The sequence below is a fragment of the Pelodiscus sinensis genome, chromosome 1 (assembly GCF_049634645.1).
Source record: "Pelodiscus sinensis isolate JC-2024 chromosome 1, ASM4963464v1, whole genome shotgun sequence".
NCBI classification, from domain to species: Eukaryota; Metazoa; Chordata; order Testudines; family Trionychidae; genus Pelodiscus; species Pelodiscus sinensis.
In genome coordinates, this window is record NC_134711.1 from 148,992,505 (window position 1) to 149,020,500 (window position 27,996).

The 27,996-nt window shown below is 43.7% G+C and overlaps 1 protein-coding gene across 1 annotated transcript; it reads left to right on the top strand.

Moving 5' to 3' along the window:
* The first annotated feature begins 270 nt into the window (after window positions 1-270).
* On the top strand, window positions 271-27,627 carry DPT (dermatopontin). Its single transcript, XM_006112211.4, has 4 exons — window positions 271-616; window positions 9,520-9,645; window positions 19,381-19,488; window positions 27,326-27,627. Exons 1-4 carry the CDS (start codon window positions 312-314, stop codon window positions 27,390-27,392), a joined length of 606 nt encoding a protein of 201 aa, XP_006112273.1. The 5' UTR covers window positions 271-311; the 3' UTR covers window positions 27,393-27,627.
* Window positions 27,628-27,996: the final 369 nt, after the last annotated feature.

The window sequence follows — 27,996 nt, forward strand, 5'->3', positions numbered from 1 at the left end:
TATCCATGTGTGATACATATGTACAGTCTTTATAGATAGTAGTTTTACAGTAAGGGATTGTAGAAGGGTTAAAATAGGAAGGTTTACTCAGTTCCTATGCTCTCAAGAATTACTGTGTTTGAAGAATTCCACCTTAAAAGTACTTGAAAGTGTCTGCAGCCAATATTTTAAGTCAGAGAACTTTTGTTAAACAATGACACATTGCACTTGGCTCTAGATATGAAACATCTGGAAGCCACATGTTAGAGGCAATATAAAAGGGCCAGCACAACAAACCAGTGGGGCATTTCTAAGCCAGAAACATAGTCAACATGGACCTTGCTCTTCTCTGTGTCTTCTTGCCGTTGGTGACGATGGCCTGGGGCCAGTATGGCGACTATTACTATCAACCCCAGTATGGAGACTATGGGGGTAATGATGGGTGGGTCAATGTGTATCGTCAGGGCTTCAACTTCCAGTGCCCCCATGGCCAGGTGATAACGGCAGTAAGGAGCACGTTCAGCAAGAAGGAAGGCTCTGACAGACAGTGGAACTATGCATGCATGTCTACGCCCCAGAGTCTTGGGGAACCGACAGAATGCTGGTGGGAAGAGATCAACAGAGCTGGAACGGAATGGTAGGATACTGTTAAACTACCTTTTGAAAGAGCAATTGCAATGCCCAGAGCTGGAAGGTGCATATTAGCTGAGTTCGAATTATGCAAGGGCACATTAATTATCTGCTTAGCCATTACAAATGACTGTCTCAGTAATTAGTAATGATGCTCACTGATGATGTGATAATGATCCTACTTTATACTTCTAGAGCACTTTCCCACTGGAGGAGTCCAATTCATTTTGTGGACATTAAGTGATTTAGCCTCACAGCCTCACCTCTGAGGCGGCTTGGCAGTGTTGTTGATTTTACATGAGGGGAAACTGAGGCACAGAGAGTGAATGCAACTTGTCCTGGATTAAAGAAACAGTCAATGGCATAACTAGGAATGGAACCTCAAATTTCTGACTACCAATCTCCTACCCTAATAATTAAAAAAGTGCCTTTTCCATGTGGCATTGTTTATTCTCTGTATCTTTCTGTTGGTGAAGACTTTGGCTTGGTCCCAGCATAGGACTGTTTAGTACTCACATCAGTATTACAGGGGCCAAACATGCATGCCAATCTATGATGATGATAGTGAATATTAATTATATGATCATGATTGAACATGTTATGGAAAGCCTAAGAGGATCAGCTTTAGTTCATCATATATAATATTGTGCTTGTGAGAAGCACTCTGCAAAAGTGATCAGATTTTGAGAGTGGCAGGGGGCAAAATTTCATAGGAATATCAACGGCTGATCACGGCCCCACACTTTCATTTTCTTATGTTATTTTCGTGAAATGGAAAACCCATGTTGAAATGTACATGTAATTCAGTTGAAATATTTCAAACATTTTAGATTGCTTGGCTTAAAAAACTAAGCGAAGACCAAAATCTTTGCAGGTTTTGCATGAGACAGAAACATTTTCAAAAAATTCAAAATGAAATTCAGAACCCTTGATTTTCAAGCAGTTTGAATTGTGCTTTGAATGATTCATGTGCCTCTGTTCACCCTGTGATAAGTTCCTATGGCTGATGCAATTGCTAAGAAAAAATATTGATCGTTTAGACTCACTTTGGAATAAGACTGAAAAGAAAAAGGGGGGGATAGGAAGGAGAAAGAGATAGGAAAATAAGCAGGAGATTGACATAGTTATGATAATGTTGTATTACCCAGTCCTTTTAATACTTTGATGTAAATTGCATTTATTGCATAATAATTTTGAGTGAGTTCCTTCTATTGTTTAAAAATAAGGGAAACTTATTTTCCTCTCAAACAATCCTTGACAGTAATTGGTAAAGTTATTTCTCACAAACAGGATATTGTGCAATTCTATACAAAATGTTTTCTTGTGCCATCAGAACCATTATTCATCATCAGAGCTCTTGTACCTCGGTTGGCTATACCCTCTGAATATCAACCTTGACTTATTTTTTTCACTTAGATCTTTCTATTTTGTATCTCACACTTTCTCCTCTGTATCTTTCTTTTCTCTCTTGCTTCTCTTTTTTCCTATTAGTTTTCTGTCTTAGATATTTCTCTCTCTCTCTCTCTCTCTCTCTCTCTCTCTCTCTCTCTCTCCTTTTCTGTGTTTACCTACCTTATCTCTCCATCATTTATATATCTTAGATATTTCTATTGAATTGTCTTTTCTGTCCTTCTTATCAGTTTTGGAGTGCCTCTCTTAACTAACGTGTCCTGTCTAACACTTTTATCTGTCTGTTCTATCTTATCTGTATAGTGTGTCTTTTCTCTTTTCCTATGTAATTCAAATGGGATTTTCAAACACACCTAAATGACTGCTGAAAGTCCTGGGGACTTCTGCTCCTATGTGACTTTCTTCGGGCATTTGACAATCCAATGCTTCTGTCTTCTTTCTATTTATCAATCTGTCTCTCTTCTCCAGCTCTCTACCATGCACCTCACCCTGGTATTTGAGTGCCTGACCTAAAAATACATTCTTTCAGGAACTGTGTAGGAACACAAATAATAATAATAATCTTTAGTACAGTGGGTCTCTTTCTGGTGATCTCTGTGTCCCTTTTGGTCTACTGATTGTTCAGTTCCGCTTCTAAGGGACAAATTAGATTCATTTTAATTGGCAACAATCTCTGCAGGATTAGCTAATCCATTTCACATTGTGGCAAGATGATTTTTATTATCCCTACATCAGCCCTGAGAGATGGGTGTCTGGCCTCCCCTTGCGAATCACCAACAACAGAGATTTCACAGCTTCCATTGACAACCTGCTCTATTGACAAACATAAAGCTGCAAAGTTCTTCCTAATATTAATCTATATTTTCCCTGCTGAATCTGATGCCTATTATTTCTTACCTTGCCTTCACTGACTAATGAGAATAAATTATAGGTTAATTGTAGTAGCACTCAGAGTCCATGTTGACTATCGGTATGCCTACACTTCATTCCTTTCTCTCGCTCTCGAGAGAGAGGAATGCAAATGCAGACACCCGAAATTGCAAATGAAGCGGGATTTAAATATCCCGTGCTTCATTTGCATGATCACGTTATGGCACTATTGCGAGAGAAAAAATGGGGTTATTTAGAGATAAAACCCTTCCCTCGAAAATGAGGGAGTAAGGGTTATTTCGAGGGATGGGTTTTATCTCGAAATAACCCCGTTTTCTCTCTCGAAATAGCGCTATTTCGCAATAGCGCCATAATGCGATTATGCAAATGAAACGCAGGATATTTAAATCCCCGCTTCATTTGCAATTTTGGGTGTCTGCATTTGCATTCCGAGAGAGAGCGAGAGAGAGAGAGTGAGAGAAATGAAGTGTAGACGTACCCTATGTTTCTGGCTTAGAAATGCCCCACTGTGAATCAGATGATTCGCTGTCTTCAAGCTCTGGGAGGGAGATTAGTGGGGATGGAGCGTGAATCAGGCAATTTATGGGGCTCCAAGAGTGCTGGGAGGGAGGGACAGGGAGGAGGCGCAGGTAAGTGCGGAAGGTCGGGTGCCCCAGAGCATGAGAGGTGTAGGGGAAGGAGGCATAGAGGCCGCAGTGCACAGGCCGCAGTTGGAACCCCAGTGGCCGCAGGTTGCCCACCTTAGGATTTCAATCTTGTGGCCCACTGAGATGAAGGAGGCCCACTCACTAATCTTGGTTGCCCATCACTGGCCTAAGCATATTGCTGAATAGGGATGGACATAAGCTCAGTACAGGAGTAATAGGATGAAATTCTATAGCCTGTGATATACAAGGGGCCAGACTAGATGATCCGATAGGCCATGGGTTCCCAAACCAGGGGGCATGAAGAACTTCCACGGGGGGCGTGAGGCAACCCAGCCCCACATACCCCATCAATCCCACCCCAAGTTTTGCTGCTATTTTTGGAGGGCGGAGGGGGTGTGAAGGTTTCTCAAAAATCAAAAAGGGGGCGTGATGCCGAAAAGTTTGAAAACCACTGAGATAGACCCTTCAGAGCTTCAAATCTATGCATGTGTTTAAATTTAAGCATGTGCTTAGGGGCTTTGCTGAAATGTGGCCTATTTTTGAAGGGAAAGATTCTGACACCTTTACTCATGCTGCCCCTTACTTCATAAGTGGCTCCCCTGGCTTCTCTGGGACTGTCTGGGAACAAGAATATTACTCAGTGCTTGGGCAGCAGAGTCTGGCCCTTAATGACTGGTTGGTAGACACTGGCAAGGCATTGGAGTAATGAGAAGTCTGGGGGACAGTGTCAGTTTCTAATAATTAATAAGTTAAACCCTGTTTGTCTTCATTGTGGCACTATACAGTGATGTGTTTTGAACAGGGATGTGAAATCTAAGGGTGATGAATGTCCATCCTGTTCCTTTTACAATGGAGAAGGCCCTGGGAGTTCTGGTTTAAAATTTTTCCACCCAAATGAAAGGAAGTTTTGGGTGTTTTCTCTGCATCTGGTGATGTTCACATCTTCTCTGTCCACTTCTGTGTCTTCTCTGGCAGAAATGATTTTAAAAAAAAATTAGGAAGAGCAACCGTATGTATGAAAGGAACTAAATTGCATCCAATGGCAGGGATTAAAATAGCCAACCAAACAACTGTAACCTGGGAGGGGAAGACCCTTGATGAAGTCTTCAACCCCCAGGCCCTCTTCATATTACATAGACTGATTGCTGTGCCTATCCTCAGCAAACTCAGTTTATTTTTCAGGAACAGTGTACAAACTTTTCTCACAAAAGTGTAGTTTAATGTAAGTTTGTTGCCGCTATTTCTGAGGATTTTGAGAATCTGTTTTAGTGAACAGATTCCCCAGTTCCCCCCCCTCTCTCACACACACACACACACACGCACGCAGAGGACTGTTTTTGGGCAGACTCTATGACCGATTCTTGGGAAGCATTAGATTACACAAACCCAGGAATCAGACTGCCTGCCTTTTAAACTGCCCTTTACAAACGTTCCCATTTGCCCTAGCTGCCATAAGCAAGCTGGTTTTCCTCACAGTTGTAGCTTTATTTTAAAGGACAGCAGGGTGCATTTTTACACAGATCCACTGTATTGAATCCTGTGCGGTTATTTGGATAGATGGAAACGGGAGCCAGGCTGCTTAGATCTGTGTATGGTTCTCACCCGTTACCCTGAACAAAGTGTGAGGCTGTGGGGAAGGGGAGCTTGCCTTCTCAAAGGGCAGCGAGGCTGTGTGAGAAACAAGTGGGTCACGTGAGGGAAGCAGGGTTGCTAGTGGCAGCAGGCCAACTGAACAGCCTTGTTGCCCATGGCCACAGGGAAGTGCGTGACAGGATTCCTAAGGCCTTAGAGGAAATGGATGGTGGGGTTTCCTGCAGCCCTGGCAGAAGCAGATGACAGGAAGATGTTGCATAACCTCAGTGCAGCTGAGTAACGTGAGAGCCCCTCTTGGCCTGAGCTGCAGTGCTTCTCATGCTCTCAGCTTTCCCTCTGGCGCTTACCTTTCCCTTCTTGTTCTTAGTGGGCAGATAAAGAATCATGATGTTGGGCCGCATCGCTGAGGTAATGGCTTTCTGTAAAACAAGGTCTCCATCAGCCAAACCAGCGGACACACAACTCTTTCCTACTGCTCCACTTGTAAGAAATCTTGCTTGGGATATTAAAAAGAATAGATCTTTGTGAAGTGCCACTGCAGGAAAGAAAGTTTTTTTGAAAAACAAAGTTACTAAGGCCTGTCTTTTTTCTTCCTGGGAAAATACTGTCCTTGATAGAAGAGAATCCGCTCATCTGCTCATCATAGGCAGCAGTTCCATTATTCTAGGCTGCGACCTCACCTGCTAAACTGGGTCGGGCCTGTTCCCTGCTTGAATGTCTGAGGTACTATAGGAAGTGGAGCCAGGGACTGAGAATGTGGTGCTTTTCCTACTGCGCTAGTTTGTTGTGACTGACGTCTTCCTGGTGAGCGAGTCCATCTTTTCTAAGCTGGCTCAGAAGAGCGGGCTGCTGATGGTATTCGGGTATCAGCTGCTGTACAAGGAAAGCTGAGTTGTTCTGTAAACAGAAGTGGTCAAGGGGAGGGCTCCCTGATAGCTTCTGGCCTATGATTTGGGTACTTACCTGGGATGTGAGAGACCCCTGGTTCAAGTTTCCACTCTACCTGATGCGGAGATGGGATTTCAGTGGGGATCTGCCACTTCACAGGATGCATCTGACAAAGTTTGTTCCAGCACACAGAAGCATATTAGCACTCCAGTCATCTGAAGAAGTGGGTTGCACCCACGAAAGCTCATGATGCCATCTGCATGTCTTGTTAGTCTTTAAGGTGCTACTAGTCTATTCAGTTTTTCCTGTTACAGACTAACTTGGCTACCCCTCTGAAACTTTTGAACAGAAGTATATCAGAAGTATAACAGAAGTTAGTCTTTACAGGACTCCTCATTCTTTTTGTTGAAATAGACTAACATGGCTACCCCTCTGAAATGAAATACTACTAATAGTTCCATTGGAGAAAATGAGGTTGAGAAAATACTAAAGTTAAATGGCTGAGCACTTCCCAGTTGGAATAGACCAGATTTACAGGAATGAGGAGTAACGGTAGTTCAAACAGGAAGCCTAGTTCGAACTACCTAGTTCGTGCCGCGTGTAGCCATGCGGCACGGGGTTCGAACGAGCGGGGATTTTAAAATGGCGGCTCCCCGCTTATGCAAATGAAGCCCGGGAAATTCAAATCCCGGGTTTCATTTGCAATTGCGGTATGCCTACATTACCCCGCTAGTTCGAACTAGCGGGGTAGTGTAGACATACCCACATTGATTAGTTCCCTACTACATATATAGCCTCTTGGCTCTCAAAGATTATGTTCTAGACACTTAAGCCTATGTTCATTGAAGTTAATGACAAAGCTCCCTTTGACTTCATTGCTGCAGGATCAGGTGCCATTGAAATAATACAACAGTTTATTCCTAATCAGTTCTAAGAAGCAAATGATGTACATTACAATCAACACTTCATCTGCTTCTGGATTCTGTGTGCAAATGCTTCTGGGACACACTGCAGCAGAGGTGGTATGTCTGTGATTTAGAGAGCCTGTATATTCCATGAAAAGGACTTTGATTTATTTGCTAATGAACTAAGGGCTGGCAGTCAGACCACAGAGCACAAACAGCATATGCAGCAGGGTTTGTTTCAGTAAATTTAGCAAAAGTTTCATTTTGTAAATCCAAACTTAAACTCTTGAAGTCTTTTAATCCCCAGTTTCCCCCCATGCAAAATAATATTGTAATATTGTTATCAACTCTTGGGACTTCATTGCACAATATTTGATGCTTCTGTTAAAGCTCCAGTTCCCGGAGTCAGGTGATTACATGAGAAACTCAACTTTTCTTTTAATCAGTCAGTTTCTAGCCCACAGGGTTGCAGAGGAATGCTTGAAAATGTGACCCTCCCTCCCCCGAGAAACCTAAATGATCAGATACCAGAGGGAAAAGAAAAAGAAGCATTGATTGAATGTTTTAAAGCCCATCTTCACCTGATTTGTGTTTTTTAAATATTTTGGGTTAGCAATGCTGATATCATTTCCTTGCCTCATATGTGATAATTAGTTAAGTGTTTGCTCAGTGCCTTAGCGATGTAAATTGCTATATTAGTGCCACTTTCTTTTTTAAAATATAACTTAATAATGTACAGTAAGCACATACAGTGTTTTTAGATATAGATCTACAAAATTCATATATTCCGTGCCCCAGGGAGTCTCCTGCTGTAAACAGGAATTATGCTGAACGATGCCGCACAAAGTAAATTCACAGGCATGCTCATCGCTTTCAGCATGCTTGTGAGTTAACAGCAGCATTTTGAAAGAGAAGAGGCAGGGCATTTGAGTCTTGTCTGTATGGAAGCTATTGGAACTCATATTTCAGCAACGACAGATTGGACCTCCCTGGTCTGGCACCCTGGGGACCTAGCTGGTTCTGAATGAGGGAGTTTGTCAGACCCAGGGAGGTCAATTTTGGCCCCCTGCTGCTAGCCTCCAGGTTTTCTTAGGGGAGGAGGTGCCGGCAGCCTCCTGGCTGCTGGGCTTCCCTTGCAGCTGCAATCCTGGCCAATGCTAATGGCCCTGGTTGTCAACCATGGCCATGCTCCTGGCCCCAACCCTGGCTGCTGGCCCCAGCAATGCTCCCAGCTCTGGCTCCGGTCATGGTCCCAGCTGCGGCCCTGACCCAGTTGCCGGCCCCGACTGCATTCCTTGCCCTGCTGCCAGCCCCAGCTCTGCACCCAGCCGCCGGCCATTCTGTCGCTGGACTGCTGGTCAGCCTCGGTACCCAGTCACCGGGATTCTCTGGTCTGGCAACATCAGTGACCCTGCCAGACCACGGATATTGCTGGAGCAGAAAGTCCCGGAGCAGAGAAGTCCTATCTGTACTCGTAACGATGCAGCTCCACCTGTGGGAGCAACGGGGTAAGCGATAATGGTCTTTGTTATCAAACTACCTTGGTAAAAAAAAAATCCTCAGCCCTGTCAAGCTGAGCGCTAAGATAGATTCTCCATAGATGCACCATTGATAGCAGTTGCTGGAATGAATGTACTAATTGTTCTAGGGTAGACAGACTTTGGGAGTATAGCTGTGAGGCTGCTAAAAGTGAAAGGGGCAACATGGAAGAAGCACTCACTCGGGAATGGAAGGAGAAAACCCAGGGAACCGTTGTGATGGAGGCACGTGAAAGTGTTTCTCAGTAATGCCTGGAGCAATGAGTTCCATAGGTTAATGCCATACCACAGACAAAAATGTATTTTTGTGAGTCAATTTTTTATGCATTGCTGTCTCAGCTCTCAAATCCCAATTCTTTTCCTTCTAGGAAAGAATGTGCTTGCTCTACTGCAGAAGCAGAGAGTGGGGGTGAAATTTAGGTTCCAGTAAAGTCAATGAGAGTTTTGCTATTGACTTCAGGAAGTCATGATTTCAGCCATGGTGCTTCTGTAGAAAACTTCCTGAACAATGACACTGGTTAATGTCTGACCCTGCTCACAGGGATGTCAGTAACAGCAAAATTCCCATTAGGGGTCTTGTTTACACCTAAGGCCCTATTACTCCACTCTACCAATGTAACAGGGGTCACCTTCGAATCAGGTCACTGATTTCTATGGTGCAGCATGAGGTGCTACAGTCACCAAGGGGAATGGCGTTAGCAAATGGATCATGGGTGATGCCCAGACTCACGCAACACCAGCTCTGAATTTTGAACGGCATTAAAGGAATATCCATGACACCAGGTACCTCCATTATCTAAAACTAGATTGGAGAAATCATGGGTCAGTGTCCAACAGTCAGGGTACAGTCCAACAGTGTTGGTTTAGGGGGCTGGACTAAATACCACTTTTCCATCTCTGATGTCTTTGTCTTTACAATTTCCCGTTTCCTGTCTGTTGGCCGAGCGGTGCATCAATAGGCGAGAGCGTGGGCTTCAGGAGGTGCTTGAGGATATCGGGGAACTGACGTTACTTATTCTTCTGTTTTGTTTTTCACAGGTATCAGACCTGTTCCAATAATGGGCTGGTGGCAGGATTCCAGAGCCAGTATTTTCCATCTGTGCTTGATCGGGAGTGGCAATTTTACTGCTGCCGCTACAGCCGGAGATGCCCATATTCCTGTAGGTGAGTCCCATAAGATTTACTACAGCCCAAATCCGCTCAACTCTTGCTGCAAAGCATTCAGAAGTGTTGTGTGGCACAACTGACCATTGGGCCCAGGAAGTCAAGAGCTCTGTTGTCTGACACACTGAGAAGAAGTTGGTTCTGTATACCGAGGTGAACCACGTATATTTCCATTCTGACCAAGTAGTATCCCCTGGAGGCTGCATGGCTCAGTGGATTTGGGACTGGGGCAGGGAACTTGCCATTTCTAGTCACCTTACTCAACTCATCCTCCACATTTTTTGTAGTACATGAAAATTGTTCCCATGTGAAAGCCATTTGGGTGCCTCTATGGAAATGAATAAGTGATGACAATACCAGGCCTGGTGAAGAGATGTCTACCTCTCAGAAAAGATCATCACAGCTGGCATTTGCTGGTCTCCATGCTGGCAGTCTCATCAGCAAGGGAGACTAAGGACTAACAGGGTCATGGTGTGGTCCTAAATCAAGGTGAAAGCTTATGAACAGAATTTTAGAACTAGAAGGCAAGCTTGCATTGCTCCTACCTGCTCTGAGGCAAAACAGGGGACTTCCATCTCCATGTTAATGTTAATCCAACCTTTTTTTCGCTGGCACAACCATGTAATTCTCTGACATTTTTTTTAAAGAAACAGTGTGCATATACTTTTGTATACTGAACTAGTTTTTGAGGTGCATTCTTCATTGAGAGGCATGTGAGATGTTCAAGGCTAGCAGGCCTTCCTGTTTGGCTGGCTGGCTATCGACCAAATGCAACAGCAGTGCATTAATTTTCAGGATCCAATCTTCTTGCAGCAAGGAGGACAAGAAACTGCACTTTAAAAGCCTAAGTAACAGGGACTAGAGCAAATCTGTAAACTCCCCTCTGTGCCCTTCCTACTTTCTACAGTCTGCAGATGCTCTGAGCTCACAAATGGTCCTAGCAGGCCAGGCAAGTCTAAGGGCACTTGCCTTGATTAGATCTCATTTTTAGGCAGATTTTAAAGTCTCTGACTGGCAGCAGGAGGGAGGAAGGGAAGGAGAGAGAATTGTAGCGATAAGACTGATTATCAATGACTCTCATTCAAACAGTCTTGATATTGCTAGCCACATGGCTAATCTGAAGGCAGATTAGCTCTAAAATAATAGTCGTGGGTTCTTCATGTCTTGTGGTTCTTTCTTACACTGAAGACTGCCTACCTATTTGAAAAAGACCTGGCATTCTCCGTTTCTTGTTGTCAGCTGTTGTGTATTGTTGATTGCACTATTAAAGAACAGTCATATCCCAATGCAGAAGTGGAAGCATTTTAAAGAGGATGAAGTACTTCCTCCATAAACTGGGTAAAATCCTGTTCGCAGATCTATGCAACAAATCTTAGTTCCCTTTTCTGTTCTGTTCTCTGTGCTCAGAGTCCCCAGGGACTGTGATTAGAGATCCAGAGAGCCCTGCATGGATACAAAATCCTCATCTGTATCTGCAAAAATGAGCCCCGAATATCCACATCCATATGCACGGATGTGGATACCTGTGACTATTAAGTGGATATCCACTCTAGAGAGCCATTCATCTAAACAGAGCAGGGACACAACAGTAGAGAGAGACTGGGCAGACCTGCCTGCAGTTTACTAAAGAGCTTTGGGATCCTCCAGGGGAACAGGGATGATATAAAGATAGCTCTGCAAGTCTGTCTCCTGCCTGACTCAGTGCTTTCATCTCTGGTCATTCACTACAGGGTTCGATTTACTCTGTTTAAGCTACATGTCTAGCCTCCTACTTTCATGTCTTTCTTCCACTCTTCTGCCATCTCCCATGTGGCTCCCTCAGCCTGGAACCCCGTCTCAATCCAGTGTGTCATGCCCACTGACACACTGCTCCTTAATGCTCCCTCCTTAGTTATGTTTTCCCCCAAGTGGCCTATAAGCCCTAGTTCTCCCCTCAAAGTAGTGTTAGCCAGACTGATACAAGCTACAGTAATAGAAGAATCCCACAGAACCAATGCAAGGGCCTTGGGAATTGATGTACTTTGGTCCCGCCTGTCCTCTGTAGCATGCACTAGCTTAATCTCCTGAGGGCTGTAATACTCAGGTCTAATTCTGGGTGTTGGCTTAGTGTGGGGGTGACTAGATGACATTTAGAGGCCCGTGATATGCAGAAGGCCAGTCTAGAGGATCGCGGTGGATCTATTAACCCTCTGGGGGGAGTTATGGTCCTGTGGCCAAGTCAACAGAGCTACCCTCGCAGGCATGGCAGTAGGACCTTATAGCCAGAGTCGGTGGCCCCACCATTCTGCACAGGGCTGTGTGGGCTGACAGCTGGGCTAAAGGAACCCAGACCTCCTCTTCGCTACCGGGTCCCAGTCCAGGGCCACTTCTTACCCTGACTACCTGCTCTAGAGTCCACAGGCTCTCTGGTTCTCTGGGGTAGTTGGCAGGCAACGCTCTAGACAGCTCCTCCTGATAGGCTTTCACAGCCCACTGGGCATTCACCTGTATCTTGGCATGCCTGGCCTCTGCTGTCTGGAGCTCTGGCATCCCGCAGAAAGGAGCCTGCAATGCACATCCACTTCTCAGTCATCAGAGCAGGCTGAGCTGAGCTGCTCCCTTTTATACTCTGGTTCCAGTTGGAGCATGCCCAGCCGCGGCAAGGGGGCCTGGCTTCCTTGGTCCATAGAGTAGGGTTAATCTCTTCTTGCCTGGAGCAGGGCAGTGCTACTCCATCACATCGCCCATTCTGGCCTTGAACTCTATGACTCCAGCAGAAAAAGTGAAACTAACAAGACCCCGCTAAACATCACCGCTCAGCCACTTGTTTTTCCTTTTTTTTTCATCCCCCAGCCATTCGGACTAATTTAATGCATTTGATGCAGGACCATATCTTCTGAATTATCCATGAAGCATCTCGCCCACTGTTGGAGCTACTTAAGTAATAGTAATGATAATGCAAAATTAATTATTAATTTCAATACCTGCCCAATACTGATTGTTTCTCTCTGTAGGAGGCTCCTAAACTGTGGCCTAGTCAATGGAATAAATTCTGGCTGTCATGTGGAGAATTAACTGTTCACATGGCTCCTCCTTCTTGCTTTTAGTTGCTCAATTGCATTAAAAGGCATCTACTAATGCAGGCATATTTTCCTAATACTCCTTTTCCATGTTTTCCATGTATAAATTGCTGCCGCTGCCACATGGACAATGTGCGAGCCACAGGAAAATAGGGTGCACATCCCCCCAAAATATCTGAGAATCCCTCATCTACTCACATCTAAATCAAAATGAACTCTTCACTATGGTACCTGAGCACAGGGAGATCTCTAAGGAAAACTAATAGGAACTAAAAATTCACTGTGTAATTTGAAAATTAAGGTTTTCTTATCTCATTTGCCTGACCCCCTCCCTACTCGAAATGTTTCATGCCCATTTCTCCATTGTACCTTGCAAAGCTATAAGCAATATGTCTATCGTTCATATTTTGGGTTTCACTGTAGACTGCAGCTGTGTTTCACCTGAAGGGGAAAATGATCAATAATCCTATCCTATCCTATCCTATCCTATCCTATCCTATCCTATCCTATCCTATCCTATCCTATCCTATCCTATCCTATCCTAATGCTTCTTGTGAAATGAAAAGTTCTTTCCCAAAAGGAAAAGAGACAGAGTCCTCCCAATATGTGTGAGGCTGGCACACAAGTTGGTAGAATCTTTCCAGCTTCTCAGACCACATATGAAGTTCACTTACCTTTCACTTCTTTGGATCATATACACACCCTATTAGAATACTTGTTAAAGCACCATTGCAATAACTTAGGCTCGTGCTTCAGTGCTTTGCCGACTAGGGGTGGACTAAAGCACGGGCTTAAAGCTGCACTTATGTGCTCACCACCAATGCCCAGTGAAACACATCCATAGGTAAATAGGGTTAAGTTTAATAAGGACAAATGCAAAGTACTCCATTTAGGAAGGAACAATCAGTTTCACACATACTGAAAGGGAAGCAACTGTCTAGGAAGGAGTACGGCAGAAAGCGATCTAGGGGTCATAGTGGATCACAGGCTAAATATGAGCCAACAGTGTGACACTCTTGAAAAAAAGCAAACATGACTCTGGGTTGCATTAACAGGAATGTTGTGAGCAAGACACAAGAAGTCATTCTTCCACTCTACTCTGCGCTGATTAGGCCTCAACTGGAATATAGTGTCCAGTTCTGTGTACCACATTTCAAGAAAGATGTGGAAAAATTGGAGAAGGTCCAGAGAAGAGCAACAAAAATGATTAAAGGCTTAGAAAACATGAGCTATGAGGAAAGATTGAAAGAATTGAGCTTGTTTAGTTTAGAAAAGAGAAGACTGAGGGGGAACATGATACCAGTTTTCAAGTATCTAAAAGGGTGTTACAAGGAGGAGGGAGAAAAATTGTTCTTCTTGGCCTCTAATGACAGGACAAGAAGCAATGGGCTTAAATTGCAGCAAGGGAGGTTTATATTGGACATTAGGAAACACTTCCTAACTGTTGAGGTGGTGAAACACTGGAATAAATTGCCTAGGGGTGTTGTGGACTCTCCATCACTGGAGACATTTAAGAGCGGGTTGGATAGACATCTGTCAGGAATGATCTAGATGGTGTTTGGTCCTGCTCTGAGGTTAGACTTGATGATCTCTTGAGATCCCTTCCAGTTCTAGTGTTCTATGATTCTATGCACCCTTTGCAAGCTCCAACCGTAGCCTGTTCCATTCTCAGATTTGTTAACTTGATATTTTTTGGGAGTTCTTGTTTTTTTCCTTCCATGATAATCCTTGTGCTTGGATTGCATGCATTTCTACCATACTGAAGATAGTTAAATTGATTACAGGAGATGGAAAAAACACAAGTAACTTTACCTGCCTAGGAAAGTGCTATAAAAGTAAAGTACATTTTGCAGTGGGAGACCAGTTGTCGGCCATCTCTTTGGAAGGAACCAAATATAATTTTACTGGAAAGGCAACAAATCCTTTGCAGATGCGGACACGTCATCACTGACTACTCCCATTAGACTTCATATTTTTCTTTTTGCAGGGTAATTGAAGAGTTTGACTCGATACTCTCAAAAGCAAACACATGTCACCAGAACAGCCAAAAATCTGCACAGACTGTTTATGCTTGTTTCCCTTTTCCAAACAATCAGCATTGCTAAGTGCCAGAAGGTTTGGCTTGTGCTGTGGCTGCTTTCTCTCCGTTAGACTGACCAGGCAACGACACCATTTTCCACATGTTTATAGTTTATGAGCCCTAAAAAAAGTGTCTGTTTCCTTTACCCAAGCTGCAATCAAAACCATATGCTCATTCGTTCATGGGGGCTTTGACTGACCCTTCTGAGATTATGAGTAGAGCAGTTGAGAGTCAGAAAAAGATCTCTGCAGAATTGGAAACCCCATTCATGCTCTCAATACCTTCCGGTTGAATGAGGTTATTTTCAGCCAAAAGTCAAGTCTGGTTCCTGACATATATCCCAGTGAATGCAACCTGACACTTCTGTCCTCAGGGCTATCCGTCAGCCTCCTTGCCAGAGAGCTTGACTCGCTGAACATTGAAGAACTACCTAATCTGCTTCCTTCCCCCTTTGCAGAATGGACAGCGATGCTCAGATCACACAGAGGTTTGACTCCTACTAGCAGGCCTTCAGCTGAGACGGTGACTTGCTGAGTTAGACACTGTGCCTACTGCCTACACATTCTCAGACATGGTTCCTGCGCCAATGAATTTATAGTTTAACTAGACAAGCGAGGGGAAGTAATTTGCCTACAGTAACCCAGCAGATCTGAATACAGGGGCAAGGATTCCTGATTCCCAATCCAATGTCCCAGCTATGCTGGCCCCAGAGAAGGCTTCTGTCTTTGCAGCAGTTCCAGGTCCTGGATAGCTCTTGAGATCTTAGAAAGCATTCTTCTCCTGGAGCTCCGCTAAAATCATGGGCTAGGCTAGAGCCTCTCTTGAAGCATTACTGAAAGGAGACCTCCCTTGGCTTTTCAACACAGCCAGCTTGCTAGGAGGGGATATCCATAGTTCTCAACCCTAAAAGCATGAACATCTTCCTCTCTGTTAAACAATTACCTCTCATTTTCTGCAAACATGCCACAAGAAGCCATCGCTGCTGGTACTACAATATTCCCCGGAGTGAAACCACATTATGTTAGCAACTACACATGGCAGCTGAAGCAACATGACCATCCGAGGGCGGCTACTTCTCCTGAGAGATCACAAGGATAAGGTCAAAGTTCATGTGCCCACATAGAATAAACAGCCCCAATTTTTGGTCATGGCTCATTTGGAGGAAGTTCTGCATGATGATGAGAAAAGACCAAGTTAAAAAGCAGCTTCTATCTCATTCACTGGCCATATGGTTGTATAATAAATCTGCAGTTTACAAGATAAGACACCATTAGCCATATAGTCACTGTTTGGAGGGGAGCAGGGAGTCTGTGCAGTGGATAGAACTGTACAATGTGAGTCAAGGACTCCTGATTATATTCTCTGCTTATATTAACTGACTCTGCTATTAACTCTGTGTGTGCATTTAAGTGAGCCATTAAAATCCTTGTGTCCTACTTTTCAAACATGCTGCACACCTGCTGTCCCGTTGACTTTCCTGGGTTTGTGGGTGCTCAGTACTTCTGAGGATCAGGCCATCATCACTATCACATCTACAAAATGCAGATAATGCTTCTGACCCAACCTGGTAAACTGCTCTGAGATCTGTGGATGAGACATGCTAGTAATTATTGTTTGCTATTACAGAGCTCTCCCTATGTCGAGTAAAATCACATTACCTGTATTATTAGCCTCTTCTGCGTTTATTTTTCGTCAGGGAGAACAAAACCCTACTTCCAGACTAAAATAAAAATCCTGTTAAAGATACAGATCTTTAAACATGCTTTTATGCAACCTATTTCCTGGCCCACCCTAAGACTTGTAGAATTTACATCACAATACACCAAAAACAAGCAAACTAAACTCTAGAAAAATATCTGTATGGTAGCATGAAAGACACAGAGAAAATCCATTACAAAAAATATATTAATCTACTCCTGCCATGCTGCACATACACATACATACACTGTTACCTGCTTTTTTTTTGTGCATTTCTACATTCTAACACTGTCCCGGAGATGGATCTCTCTCTCTCTCTCTCTCTTTCTCTCTCTCTCTCTCTCTCTCTCTCTCACACACACACACACACACACACACACACACACACACACACACACACACAGAGAGAGAGAGAGAGAGAGAAAGAGAGAGAGAGAGAGAGAGAGAGAGAGAGAGAGTGGATATCTTTAGCTCAAAAATTGCTAAAAATACCCCTGCTAAAGATATTAATAACCCCTGAAAAACAGAAGCACTAGATATATATTTTAAGAGCATGAAGGCAGATGCCCCTAAAGTAGAAATAACACAGTGTCAGCTCTCAATCACAATAATAGTCCAACAGCATTTGCCTCGGTTTACAGGGGATGCAAATTATGTCACATAATCTAAGACAAGCTGTCATCTCACTTGGGGATGACTGAAAAGAGATTTGCCCACATATACTGCACTCACATTTGTTCAGTCTGGACTGGAGGGGAGGGGGAAGCATGGATCAGCATTTATATCACACTCCCTGTCAGTACCCAGCCCAAGCTGGAGAAGCTAATGATCCAACCAGGGGACCAAATTCACTGATGCACTCTTGAGTAAGTGTCACCTGAGACATGTTGCACATATGCTAAGACTCTGGTCCTGATCCAGATCCCACTGAAATTGGAGAGTCTCTTTAAGGAGTACAGTGGGAGGTGGATTGAAGCCTATCGCCCAAACTCCCTCATCCACAGGGAACATCTCTGTCTTCTTCCTTCTAGCAGAAAACCCAGCTCAGCAATCTCCATTCCTTCAACTGTGTTGTTTCTCCTTTCAAACCAGTATTCTGTTTAGCTCTCTGCAGCAGTTGCCTGTATTAGTGATGACATGGTGTTCTCCATGTCTCACCACTTAACAACATAGCACCACAGAGACTGGACTGATCACCAGCTCCGTGGCTGGAGCACTGACGCTGATGCTGTCACTGATGCTGTCACACTGACCTGATCCCCACTTCCCAGATAAGACGAAGCAGTATCGCACTTATGCTGCAATCACTCATTGGTTTGATGGTGACGTGGAGTTAGGTGGCAGAAGAATGCCTGTGGGGTACAAAGGAATCAACTCCTGATGCCTGTAGGGTTTTAAACAGCAGCATCAGAATTCTAACTTGAGTCTTATTTTCATTTGCCTGGGAATAATATTTTGCCAACTATGATGTTTCACTGGTCTTTCCCTTTCATTTTCAAGAGCAAAAAATGACCTGTAATTAACGCACATCTGCTATGTACAGAGAAAATAAACAGCCCAATAATATGGTAAACAAAGTAATGTAACATGCTTTTAATTATATAGCCACTGGTGATAATTTCAGTGAATTTTTAATCACAGAAACAGCTCTGGAATAAAGCAGCCAAAGATAATATGTGAACACAATCTTTTTTTTTTTTTTGAACAATCAGATACATTTGCCTTAAAACAGTTTTTCAATTTCTGATTGTTCCAATAGTTACAGATTAGTGCCCTGATGCATCACGTAAGCATGTTCTTAATTTTAAACATGCAAGGAATCCCAATAATAATATCCCTATTCAGAAAAAAATCATTTAAGGCTATGCTTCAATTCCATTAACTTTAATAGATTTCAAGCACATAGTTGAGTGCATTGCTAAATAGGGAGGGGGCTAGTTATATGTGTGAGAATGTGCTTAAAGTCTGTGCTGAATTGGGCCTTATATGGGAATTGGGAGTTAGAATTCATGGGGTGAAGTCTTGCTCCTATGGAAGTCAGCAGTAGTTTTGCTATTGACTTCGATGGGGCCAAAACTTCACCCTAATTCTTCACTATGTTACTCCAGATTCACAACAATGTAACTCCACTTACACATGCATAAACCCAGTGATGAATTCAGCCTCTTGTCTCCATTCCTAACCAGAGTCTTGATGGGTGACCATAGGCATGCTACCTAACTTCTCTGTGCCTCTGTTTATTCATCTGTAAAATGGGAATCATAATACTTTTCTACTTCCCAGAGAGAGTTGCTTGTAACTATTATTCAATAATGTTTGCAGAAGCACTTTGAGATCCTTGGATAAATTACACAGTTCACATTTTATCCAGGTCATTCTCTCTTAAAGCCTGAATACAAAGCAGGAAGAAAGAGAAGAAAGAGGAACACAACAGCTGTTACGTTCATAAGCATAAGTCATAAATGGACCGGATTGTATTTATTTGACTTGGCAATATTTAGGACACTTTGCAGTAGTAAACCAAAAAAAACTGATAGGAGGAAAGTGAAAATCCTTGCGACAAGCTGAAGAAATAGACAGGCATTACATTCTAAATTCAGATTGTCTTTCTGTCAGAGTTGCTGCAATCTTTAACAACAGACCTGCTCCACATAAGCTAAATTCTTTGTAATTACCCAAAGGATTCCAAGAACAAATTGCATGCAAGAGAAACAAAACCATATTATGTGTAGGACTCTGCATTATTATGTTGTCAAAGAATAAAAACTTTCAAAGAGTAAAAACTTTCAAAGAAATAGAGGTGAAGATTCTGGCATTTGAGCTGCACTCAGTCAATTCTGTTTCATTCCCTGTTTCTACCAAAAGGTAAATTGTGTTTTCTTTTCCCTTGGTATAAAGCATGACAACGGAACATCCAGGACACTATGGAGAAGATATGGACATGATGATGTACACTTATGATCATTACATCCGGGGAGCAACTACTACTTTCTCTGCTGTGGACAGGTTTGCTTTTTGCTTTGTGTTGTTATTAGAAGTTGTAGAAAAAGTGGGGTCCCTCCCATCTGGAATATAGGACTGCCATACTGGATCTAACGATGATCTATCAAATGCACTCCCAGATAGTGATTAATAAAAATACCTATCTGATTCTTCAGAGATCGGGCCTAAGTCCATCATGCACCAGGGATGTACATGGGGCCAACCTCCCTGTCCTCACTGAGGATCATCTATGAGATCTGATAACTAGGGATAGCTACGAGTGTTATTAGCAGCGAGCTTAGCCAAAAGGTTCACCTGTAGATCTGCCCCTCTTCCCTAGATTGACTGGTATCTTGGTCTAGAGGTTTGGTTCTGGCCTAGCTCTGGATACCATTGTTTATAAAATTATCAAGATCTTTAAAATTCCACATGGGGTATCCTCTACCCCTGGAAGGACAGAGGAGCTTATTTCAGCACATCCTTCAGGAAAGCAAAATGGCAGCCAGCAGGTGTGTAGCTCACTAGGAGTTTCATCAGGCTACACGATACTGCCAACCGCTGTATGCAGTGTGCAGAGAGGCGCAGACACATCTAGGGGTTCACCTGCTCACATGCATGCTCTGTCTTCATGCTGCACACTGTATCAGTTGTAGGTAATTGAACATTAGATATATGTGGCATCCTGACATATTGGAAGCCCTTTTCAGGATGGAGTCCTGATCTCAAGAATACATCACCCTCGATCCACTGTTATGCTGTGTGTTGTAGACTCACTAAGAACACAGGCAGACCCTCATCAGGTGTCAATTGTCACTGAAGACCACATTTGTCATCTTTAGCTTGATTAAATAAACAGGTTTTATGTGCTATCATTGGGGATGCAAGGAGAAGAGGACTAGGACCTTCCTTCCACCCCCAACCCCCTAACCCTTTTATTACTGTAGATATCTCCCCTCTGAAACCTCACAGCAGTCCTAACATCTGATCGCCCCCACTTTTTTATATATGTTGTTGATATGATTCTTTTCTTTGAGACATCGAGTAGAGATTTGAGGAGTGAACCAGATCATTGGTCTGACCCTTTACACTAATTTCTATATTATAGACATGACTTCAGCTTATTCCCCGAAACCAATTTTTATCATTTGCAGTCACTTAAAAGGGACCAAAATGTCTGTGTCTGTGGACATTCAGGGAACTGCTGTTAACAAATTGAGGGTATTCCAATTGTATGTATTTCCATATGCGAAAAGCAACACTGTACATTCAGTCTAAAAGTGGTTTTATTTTAGATTAAGAAAAACAACAGAAAGGAGCAAAAGTAAATTCTTCATGAGAGAAGACAGACAGTATGTGCATCTCTTCCATTCAGGGAGATGGTTCAGTGCATGAATTATACACACAGGGAGAGTTCTTAGGTCTACTCTACACTACACCCCTCTGTTGCTCTAACCTACACAACTTCAGCTCTGCAAATAATGTTGCTGAAGTCAATGAGGCATCTTCCACTCAATAAGGTCAGTGGGGGTTCCTTTCCTGTTGCCTCTGACTACTCTTCTTATCCTGGTGGAGTACTAGAGTTGATGGGGGAGTGCTCGGAGGTCGATTTATCACATCTAAACAGACGCAATAAATCGATCACTGCAGCATTGGTCCACTGACTAGCGTAGACAATTCCTTAGTAGTTTAAAGGTACAGGAATAGAAAGCAAAGGCACAACAACTTAGCTACATAGACCATGATAATGTAACCAAATAGCCCCAGCCCCAGCGGATTGGGTCAAAAAGAAGTGACTATTCTGTGCCATAGAGCAAAGTTGTTCAATAATGTCAGACTGAGTCACAAACAGCATGGTGAAACAGAAGCTGAGTTTCAGGCAAATAGACCCACAGCAAAGGGAAACCCTCTTAATCTACTGAGGAATTAGAAGGGGATCTCCCAAAAAAAGGAGCATAGAACTCTTGGTGTTTCATAAGGCCCCATCTGAAGAGGTTTAATAAAAAGAACTTTACTTATAAGGGGACTGATTCTTCCACCTCTTTGATGTAACTGTTAATGCAGAATAAATTCCCTGAAATCAGCAGTTACTGATAAAAACAAGGCACAAGTGATCAGATTCAGGTCCTGTAGCTTGAAGCATGCTGCAAAGCCAGGCATAGAGAATTAAGCTTAATGAAATAGAACACTGATTCCTTTCCAGAGAATGTGTTAATTACTTTGTTATCAATCATGCCGGACCATTATTTCTCATTAGCATTTGTTACCGCCTTCTGAGCAGGGCTCTGTGTATAATGAGATTATACACCATGCAAATGGATACCACTGGCCTGTTTCGAACTGCTGCATTACTATGCTCCAAAATCTTCAGTTTAAAACAAATGATCTCTCTAGCCATCATGGTTGCAGAGATAACCTTCAAACTATGAACGGGATGTAGAACAGTGCAGTGCTGCTTGCCTGAGCTTGTAGATAGTCTGAAAAAACAGACCTGAGAAGTGTAAACAGTTCCCATTAATCCAGTTGGTGGTGTTGAATTACTCTGAAGTATAATGAGGTCAGTTTACCTGGCAACACTCTTAACTATGTCACTGCCGGATCTTTCTTAAGTGACACCAAGCCAACATGCTAGCCCAGCATTATGGGATACCATGGTAGATACTGAGTTGGGGTGCCCTGAGGCAGCTAGTTGTTGCCACGCCTGGTTGGGGAGGATCATTAGCAATGCAAACACTTCTCCCGCCCGCCCATATGTACAGTAGGGGGTAAAGAAGAGATGGTTTTGCCATGGTGGCCCTCCCAGCTCCCTGGCAGCACACTAGGAATTCCCCCCAGCCAACGTTGTCCATAGGAGGCCAAGGGAGTCGTGGCTTTGCAGAAATGATAATAGACTCCCAGGATTGTACAGTCCCAGAAATGATCATTTCTGACAAAATTCCTGGGGGCTGGTTATTGCTCACTGGCAACCTTGTGCACAGATTATTCCCCACAGAGGCAGAAGTTACCTGTGCAAAAGATAGGCAGTTGGCCCAGAGGTGCCTGTCTCCCTTGTGGAAGAGAAGAGGCAGGACTCCAGCGTCTTGGCTACACTGGGGTCTTCTCTGTCATTTCCCATTGCTGCCGTCCCCACGGATCGTAGCAGTGGGAGCAGCAGTGTAGACAAGGTACTGGCTGGAACACCTTTGAGCAGGGTTGGATGACACGGTGCTTAAAATGGCAGCTACCACAAGAAGCCCCATCCCATTATCATTCAGGCAGCTGAACCTACAGTAGCAGCAGTAGGGGATTTTAGAGAAAAACGGGCTAATGGAGACACAGTCTAGGAATTGTTAGAGAGGCTGTTGGACACAGATGGACCTCACTCACTGGGAGGCGGGTGAAGGCCCAGCTGGGGAAGGCAAGCCCAAGCCCCACCCCTTCTGTCTGAGACCCTGCCCCTGGAGCCAAGCCCCGCCCACACCAGCCTGATCCTCACAGGCCACCTGGAGGTCCAGGCTTGCCCTGCTGCAGCCCTAGCCCTCGACTTCCTTGGGAGCAGGGCTGCCACCCCACTGCCCCATCCCTCCCTGGTGGCCAGTGAAGCCACACTGTGGCCCCAGCCCTCCCCAGTAGACAACAGTAATCAAAATGTTGCATGGGCCGGTAGGTAGTTTTAGGAAGGCTGTGCCTTGCCTTGCCTACATTATCCGCCGCCCATGGCCTCACTGTTTTTTCCAGCTCCCTGCTTGCCAAAATGATTAATCCAAGCTGTTCTGTCAAGTGTTACCAGCCTAGGTCTCCCTAAATCCTGGTTTGGAATCAGCAGTCATGGAGTGGGTTGTACTGCAAGGTGTACATGTTGTACTGCAAGGTGTACATGAAAATGTGCACAGAGCATGCCCTCCTCTGCCATCCTTTGCAGCTGCAGCGCGGGTGGGCGCCCAGCAGAGTTGTGGGGCACAAGAGTCACTCCCTGCCACAGCTTTTCTGGAACACACCTTACACAAAGCTCAAAGATGTGGCATACCAAGGTTTTTGTTATCTGTTCTCCTGTGTCTTTGCTCGAGTGATCTGAATCATGAGCAAGCTCTTCACTGCTGTGAGAATCATGATTAAAGACACCTTGGCATGCAGCTACCTGTGTGGTACCCAGATAGATCAGCTAAACAATCAGCTGTTTTAGGCCTCCATTAGGTTTCATACAAAAACAACAAATCAGATCTAATCGGATGAGAAATAGTGGACAGTTTTCATTTAATTGGAAAAAAATTATTTGAGGATTTAAATATTTCCCTGCAGTGTTGGAACGCTGAATACAACAACACCAGGTACATGAGCGCCAGAGAGTGAAAGGGGCCAGAAAAGCTTCTCTTCCTTACCTAGGGGTATGTCTACACTCCAAAAACTGCTGTGCTCTTACCTCATGTTAAGACACAAAAATTCAGTGTTAACTCAGATTAGAGAAGTTTGGGATTGAATTTGAGCTAGATGTCAAATTACTATGTTCTCACTGCTAGTTTAATTTTCATGCGCTACCCTGAGCTTAAAATACACCTTTTTTTGCAAGGTAGACATACTCTAACCAGTGGTGGGCAGTCTGTGGCCTAAGGGCTACATGTGGCTCATCAGGTTTCTATGTGTGGCCCATGCAACATTTTGATTACTGTTGTCCACGCACAAGGTTGCCAGACTCTGCTGGTTTCCAACCATGTAGGTTTTTTCCCCTACCGGCATTACAAAAGCAAAATGCACATAAAACAAAGGTACGTGAAGCAAGGTACATGCTGATTGCACACATTGTGAGAGCCTTGTGCTCCTTCTGCATCCCTCCCTGAGCATGGCTCAGCTCCCCAACCTGGCACTCTGAGGCTATGTCTACACTACACCTCTCTTGCTCAAAAGCCTATGCAAATGAGGCATGGATTAGCATATTGCCACTAATGAAAAAATGAGGAAGAACGGCTCTTGCGCAAGAGGGGGGTTTTGTGCAAAAAGAAGCCATTTACACAGCTCCTTTTTGCGCAAAAGCCTCTTGTGCAAAAATGGCCCCTAATTAATTATGCAAATGAAGTGTAGTGATATTCTACTCCACGCTTCATTTGCATAAGCTTTTGCAGAAGAAGGGTGCAGTACAGACATAGCCTGAGTGTAGATATGGGGGCCAGCTAGCATAATAAACTCTATAGGAACCTGTCTCTGTACTCCCAGAAACAAACTTGTCTGGTCTCAGTTTCCCTGAGATCTAAGAAAAAAAATGCTGCCACCATCCAAGTGTAATTAAAAATATATAAAATAAACCCTTTTCCAGAGAAGAGATCACTTGGGAATCCCCTCCCTGAGGCAACGCTCTCCCCCCAACTCCAACCTCCATTTCGCTTGGAGTTGGGAGAACTAACAGAAGGAATCCGCAGAAAACAATGGGGCTCTGCTCCTCCCATAAAAACACTTTTATTATCAAAATAAGACTACTGTGGCAATGATAGTAAATGACTAGGTGTTAAAAGCCATGCAGTGAAATAGACTTGGGGAAATCCATGTGTCATAATCCTTAGTTACAAAAGAGAAAAACAATTAACCAGCTCAGACATGATTTCCAAACCCCCAAACAAGAAAAATAATAAAACCTGATGGACTATCTAAATTTTTCCCTACTTATATATTTCAAGGAGTCCATTCCTGGGAGAGCCCATCTCCCTTGTTACCTGGGGAAAACTGCTCTGGTCTCCAAACAAAAGATGTGAGAAGAAAAAACTTCTCTGGGTTTGAAATTCCTTTCTGCATTTCATTGGCTAAATGCCCAAAGCTCCCTCCCTCAGGTGCATTCCCAGAGTTGCTTAACCCTTTCCTCAATTTCCAGGGAAATCAGACTCTCCTTAGCAGCTCCTACTCATGACAGCAGTCAATCAAAGAGCTGCTGTGGTTCAATCAGCATACCCCACAAATTCTAGGTACACAAGTGCAGCTAGCAAAACTACCCTATCCCAAGAAACCAACCGTCAGGACAATCTTTTGGCCCACTGAGATAAGGGCCACTCATGCATCCCTTTTACATGACAAAAGGTACAAAGTATGGCCCTGAGACGTCCCAAATAAAGTTGATGGGGTTTAAAATTAAGTTCATTTCATGGTTTGACAGAATGAGATCTTAAATAACATTTCTGTTTTTATTATCATAGATTGTATTATTAATACATGAACTAAAAGCACATGTTTGTTAAACATGCTTGATTTTTATCTTGGCAATGTTCTTTCATGGCAAAAGTACTGGATCTAAGACTTTGAGTTAAGAGCCTCTGTTACAACAGGTGTGAATTTAATAGGCCATAATGCTGAGCTGTAAAACCTTACTGCAGCATGATTGATTTGTATCTCTGGGTATCCAAGTGACCGGGGAAGTAACAAATGTCTGTGATAGGCACACATGTACCATGGATGATGATTTCTTAAACTGAATCTGAAAATAAGTTTGGCATTGTATTGGCCCTCTGTAAGCAAATAACAATGAAAACTACCTATCAAGGCAACATTGAAAGAAAAAAAAAGAATATACACTGCTGGGTGATGTGAGAGATGCACTGTTCTAAATAACACTGTTAAAATAAGGTAAACTACCAACATAATGTGCACCGTAAATTAAAATTGAATTGAAAGTACTTTTATTTTTATTTATAGAGACTCCAGGGGGCAAAATTCTTCTCTTAGGCTATGTCTATACTTCTGGGGGGGGGGGGGGGGCGTTTTCGGAAAAAGATACGCAAATTGCAGTTTACAATTTGTGTATCTTTTTCTGCTGTTTTTTTCACAAGAAGCTTTTCGGACATTTGGCCCGTCTATACAGTGCCAAATATTGGGGAAAACTCCTCTTTTAGAACATCCCTTATTCCTCATAAAATGAGGAATACAGGGATGCTGAAAGAACGCGCCCACTTTTTCGGAAACTGTTCCGAAAAAGCAGATGTGTTCCCTGGACACAGGGATACTTCCCAAAAAATTTTTGCAGTCGAGACAAAGCCTCGTGTGCTCCAGTGTAAGTCAAGAACGACTCAGCTGAAGTCAGTTGAGTCGTTCTTGACTTACACTGGAGCACGTGAGGCTATGCCTAGACTGCAGAGACAGCTGAAGTCAGTTGAGTCATATCCCAGCAGCGAATGAGAGGTCAGTATCTTCTCTACAACACCTCCTGTCTTCTATGAATGCCCAGAAGCAGTACTTCAGAGGTGCGTGCTGTGTATGGGGTGACCAGCACATGACAGATAGTGCGCATAGATCTGGCAAGGAACTCTCCCCTTCAACTAGCTCTCACAACGTTACGACCACAGCGTTCAGACTCAAGCTCAGACAACTAGCTGCAGCAGAGCTTCTGAAAACCTCCAGACTTTGGAGAGTCACTCACCACTCATTTAAATTACAAGTCCCATCTACCAATATTTTATTCTGTACCTGAATTCAGTTGCCCGCCAGCATATGACAGCTGAAGCTTACCAACCCATTTCACGTACTGCAGCTTACAGAGCAACTCATCACCTGCAGGTGACTTTTGATCATAACCTGCCTGGCTTTTCTCCTCTAGATCACTGCTCTGAAGCTTACTGGAGATAGATCATGATGAAAAGTCATTATCTTCTGATGGGTAATTCGGGGGCTTGATGCTTTTAGTTTGTCGGGGGCAGGGTAGGCATTTATCAATCTTTTGAAATGTTCCGTTGCCTTCTGTCATGTAACAGGTAACACCTGGAGGAAAACTGATTGGGCTAGTGGCAGACAGTCAGAGTTGCTAGCTGGAGGTGCCCTTAGTGAAAAGTTGTCCTCATTTGTATAATTTGTTTGTCCTCTGCGGTTGCCCTTGCCTCATTAATGTCTATCGTTTGTCTCTCTTCCCCCACAGGGATCGTCAATGGAAGTTCATCATCTGCAGGATGACAGACTTTGACTGCCAATTTCAAAACCTGTAGACATATTGACTACACCAAACTTGGGGAGGCTGGGGGGTAGGTGGGAGGGAAAGGGGCCATGAAACTCACATCACGCATCACCAGCTGGCTGCCAAAGTTACAGTTCTTTAGCCTGTGGAGCTGTTAACTGCAGTATCAGCTCACGGCACCTGTGAGCCAAGTAACACGATTGCAGCTGCAACTTTGGAGGACGCCCTTGAATGCTACGTGCCGCTGCATCTCACAGCTAAAATGCTTTTCATACACGAGCCTTTTATTAGCAGTTATTTCTTTTTGTATGTATCCACTTCACACATGTGCAACATTATTTTGCCTAGCACCTTTGTGCCAAATGCTTCTCTTCTCCCAAACCACTGCACACAAGGTTAAAATATAATAGAAGTTCTCCAGTGTGGTCTTTGTTATTCTCTTTCACACCTTCTAGTTGGCACACAACCCCCGCAATGGTCTCTTCCCCACTTCTCACCATTTAATAACTACGCTGTGGAGAGATTTCACAGTGCAAAGACTTTGACTTTGTCCATATTGAGGTTTTACCCCAGTTCCAGGTGCTGGTGTAACTGCACTAGTGCAAATCCCTTGAGTAGACCCGCAAAGCCACTAT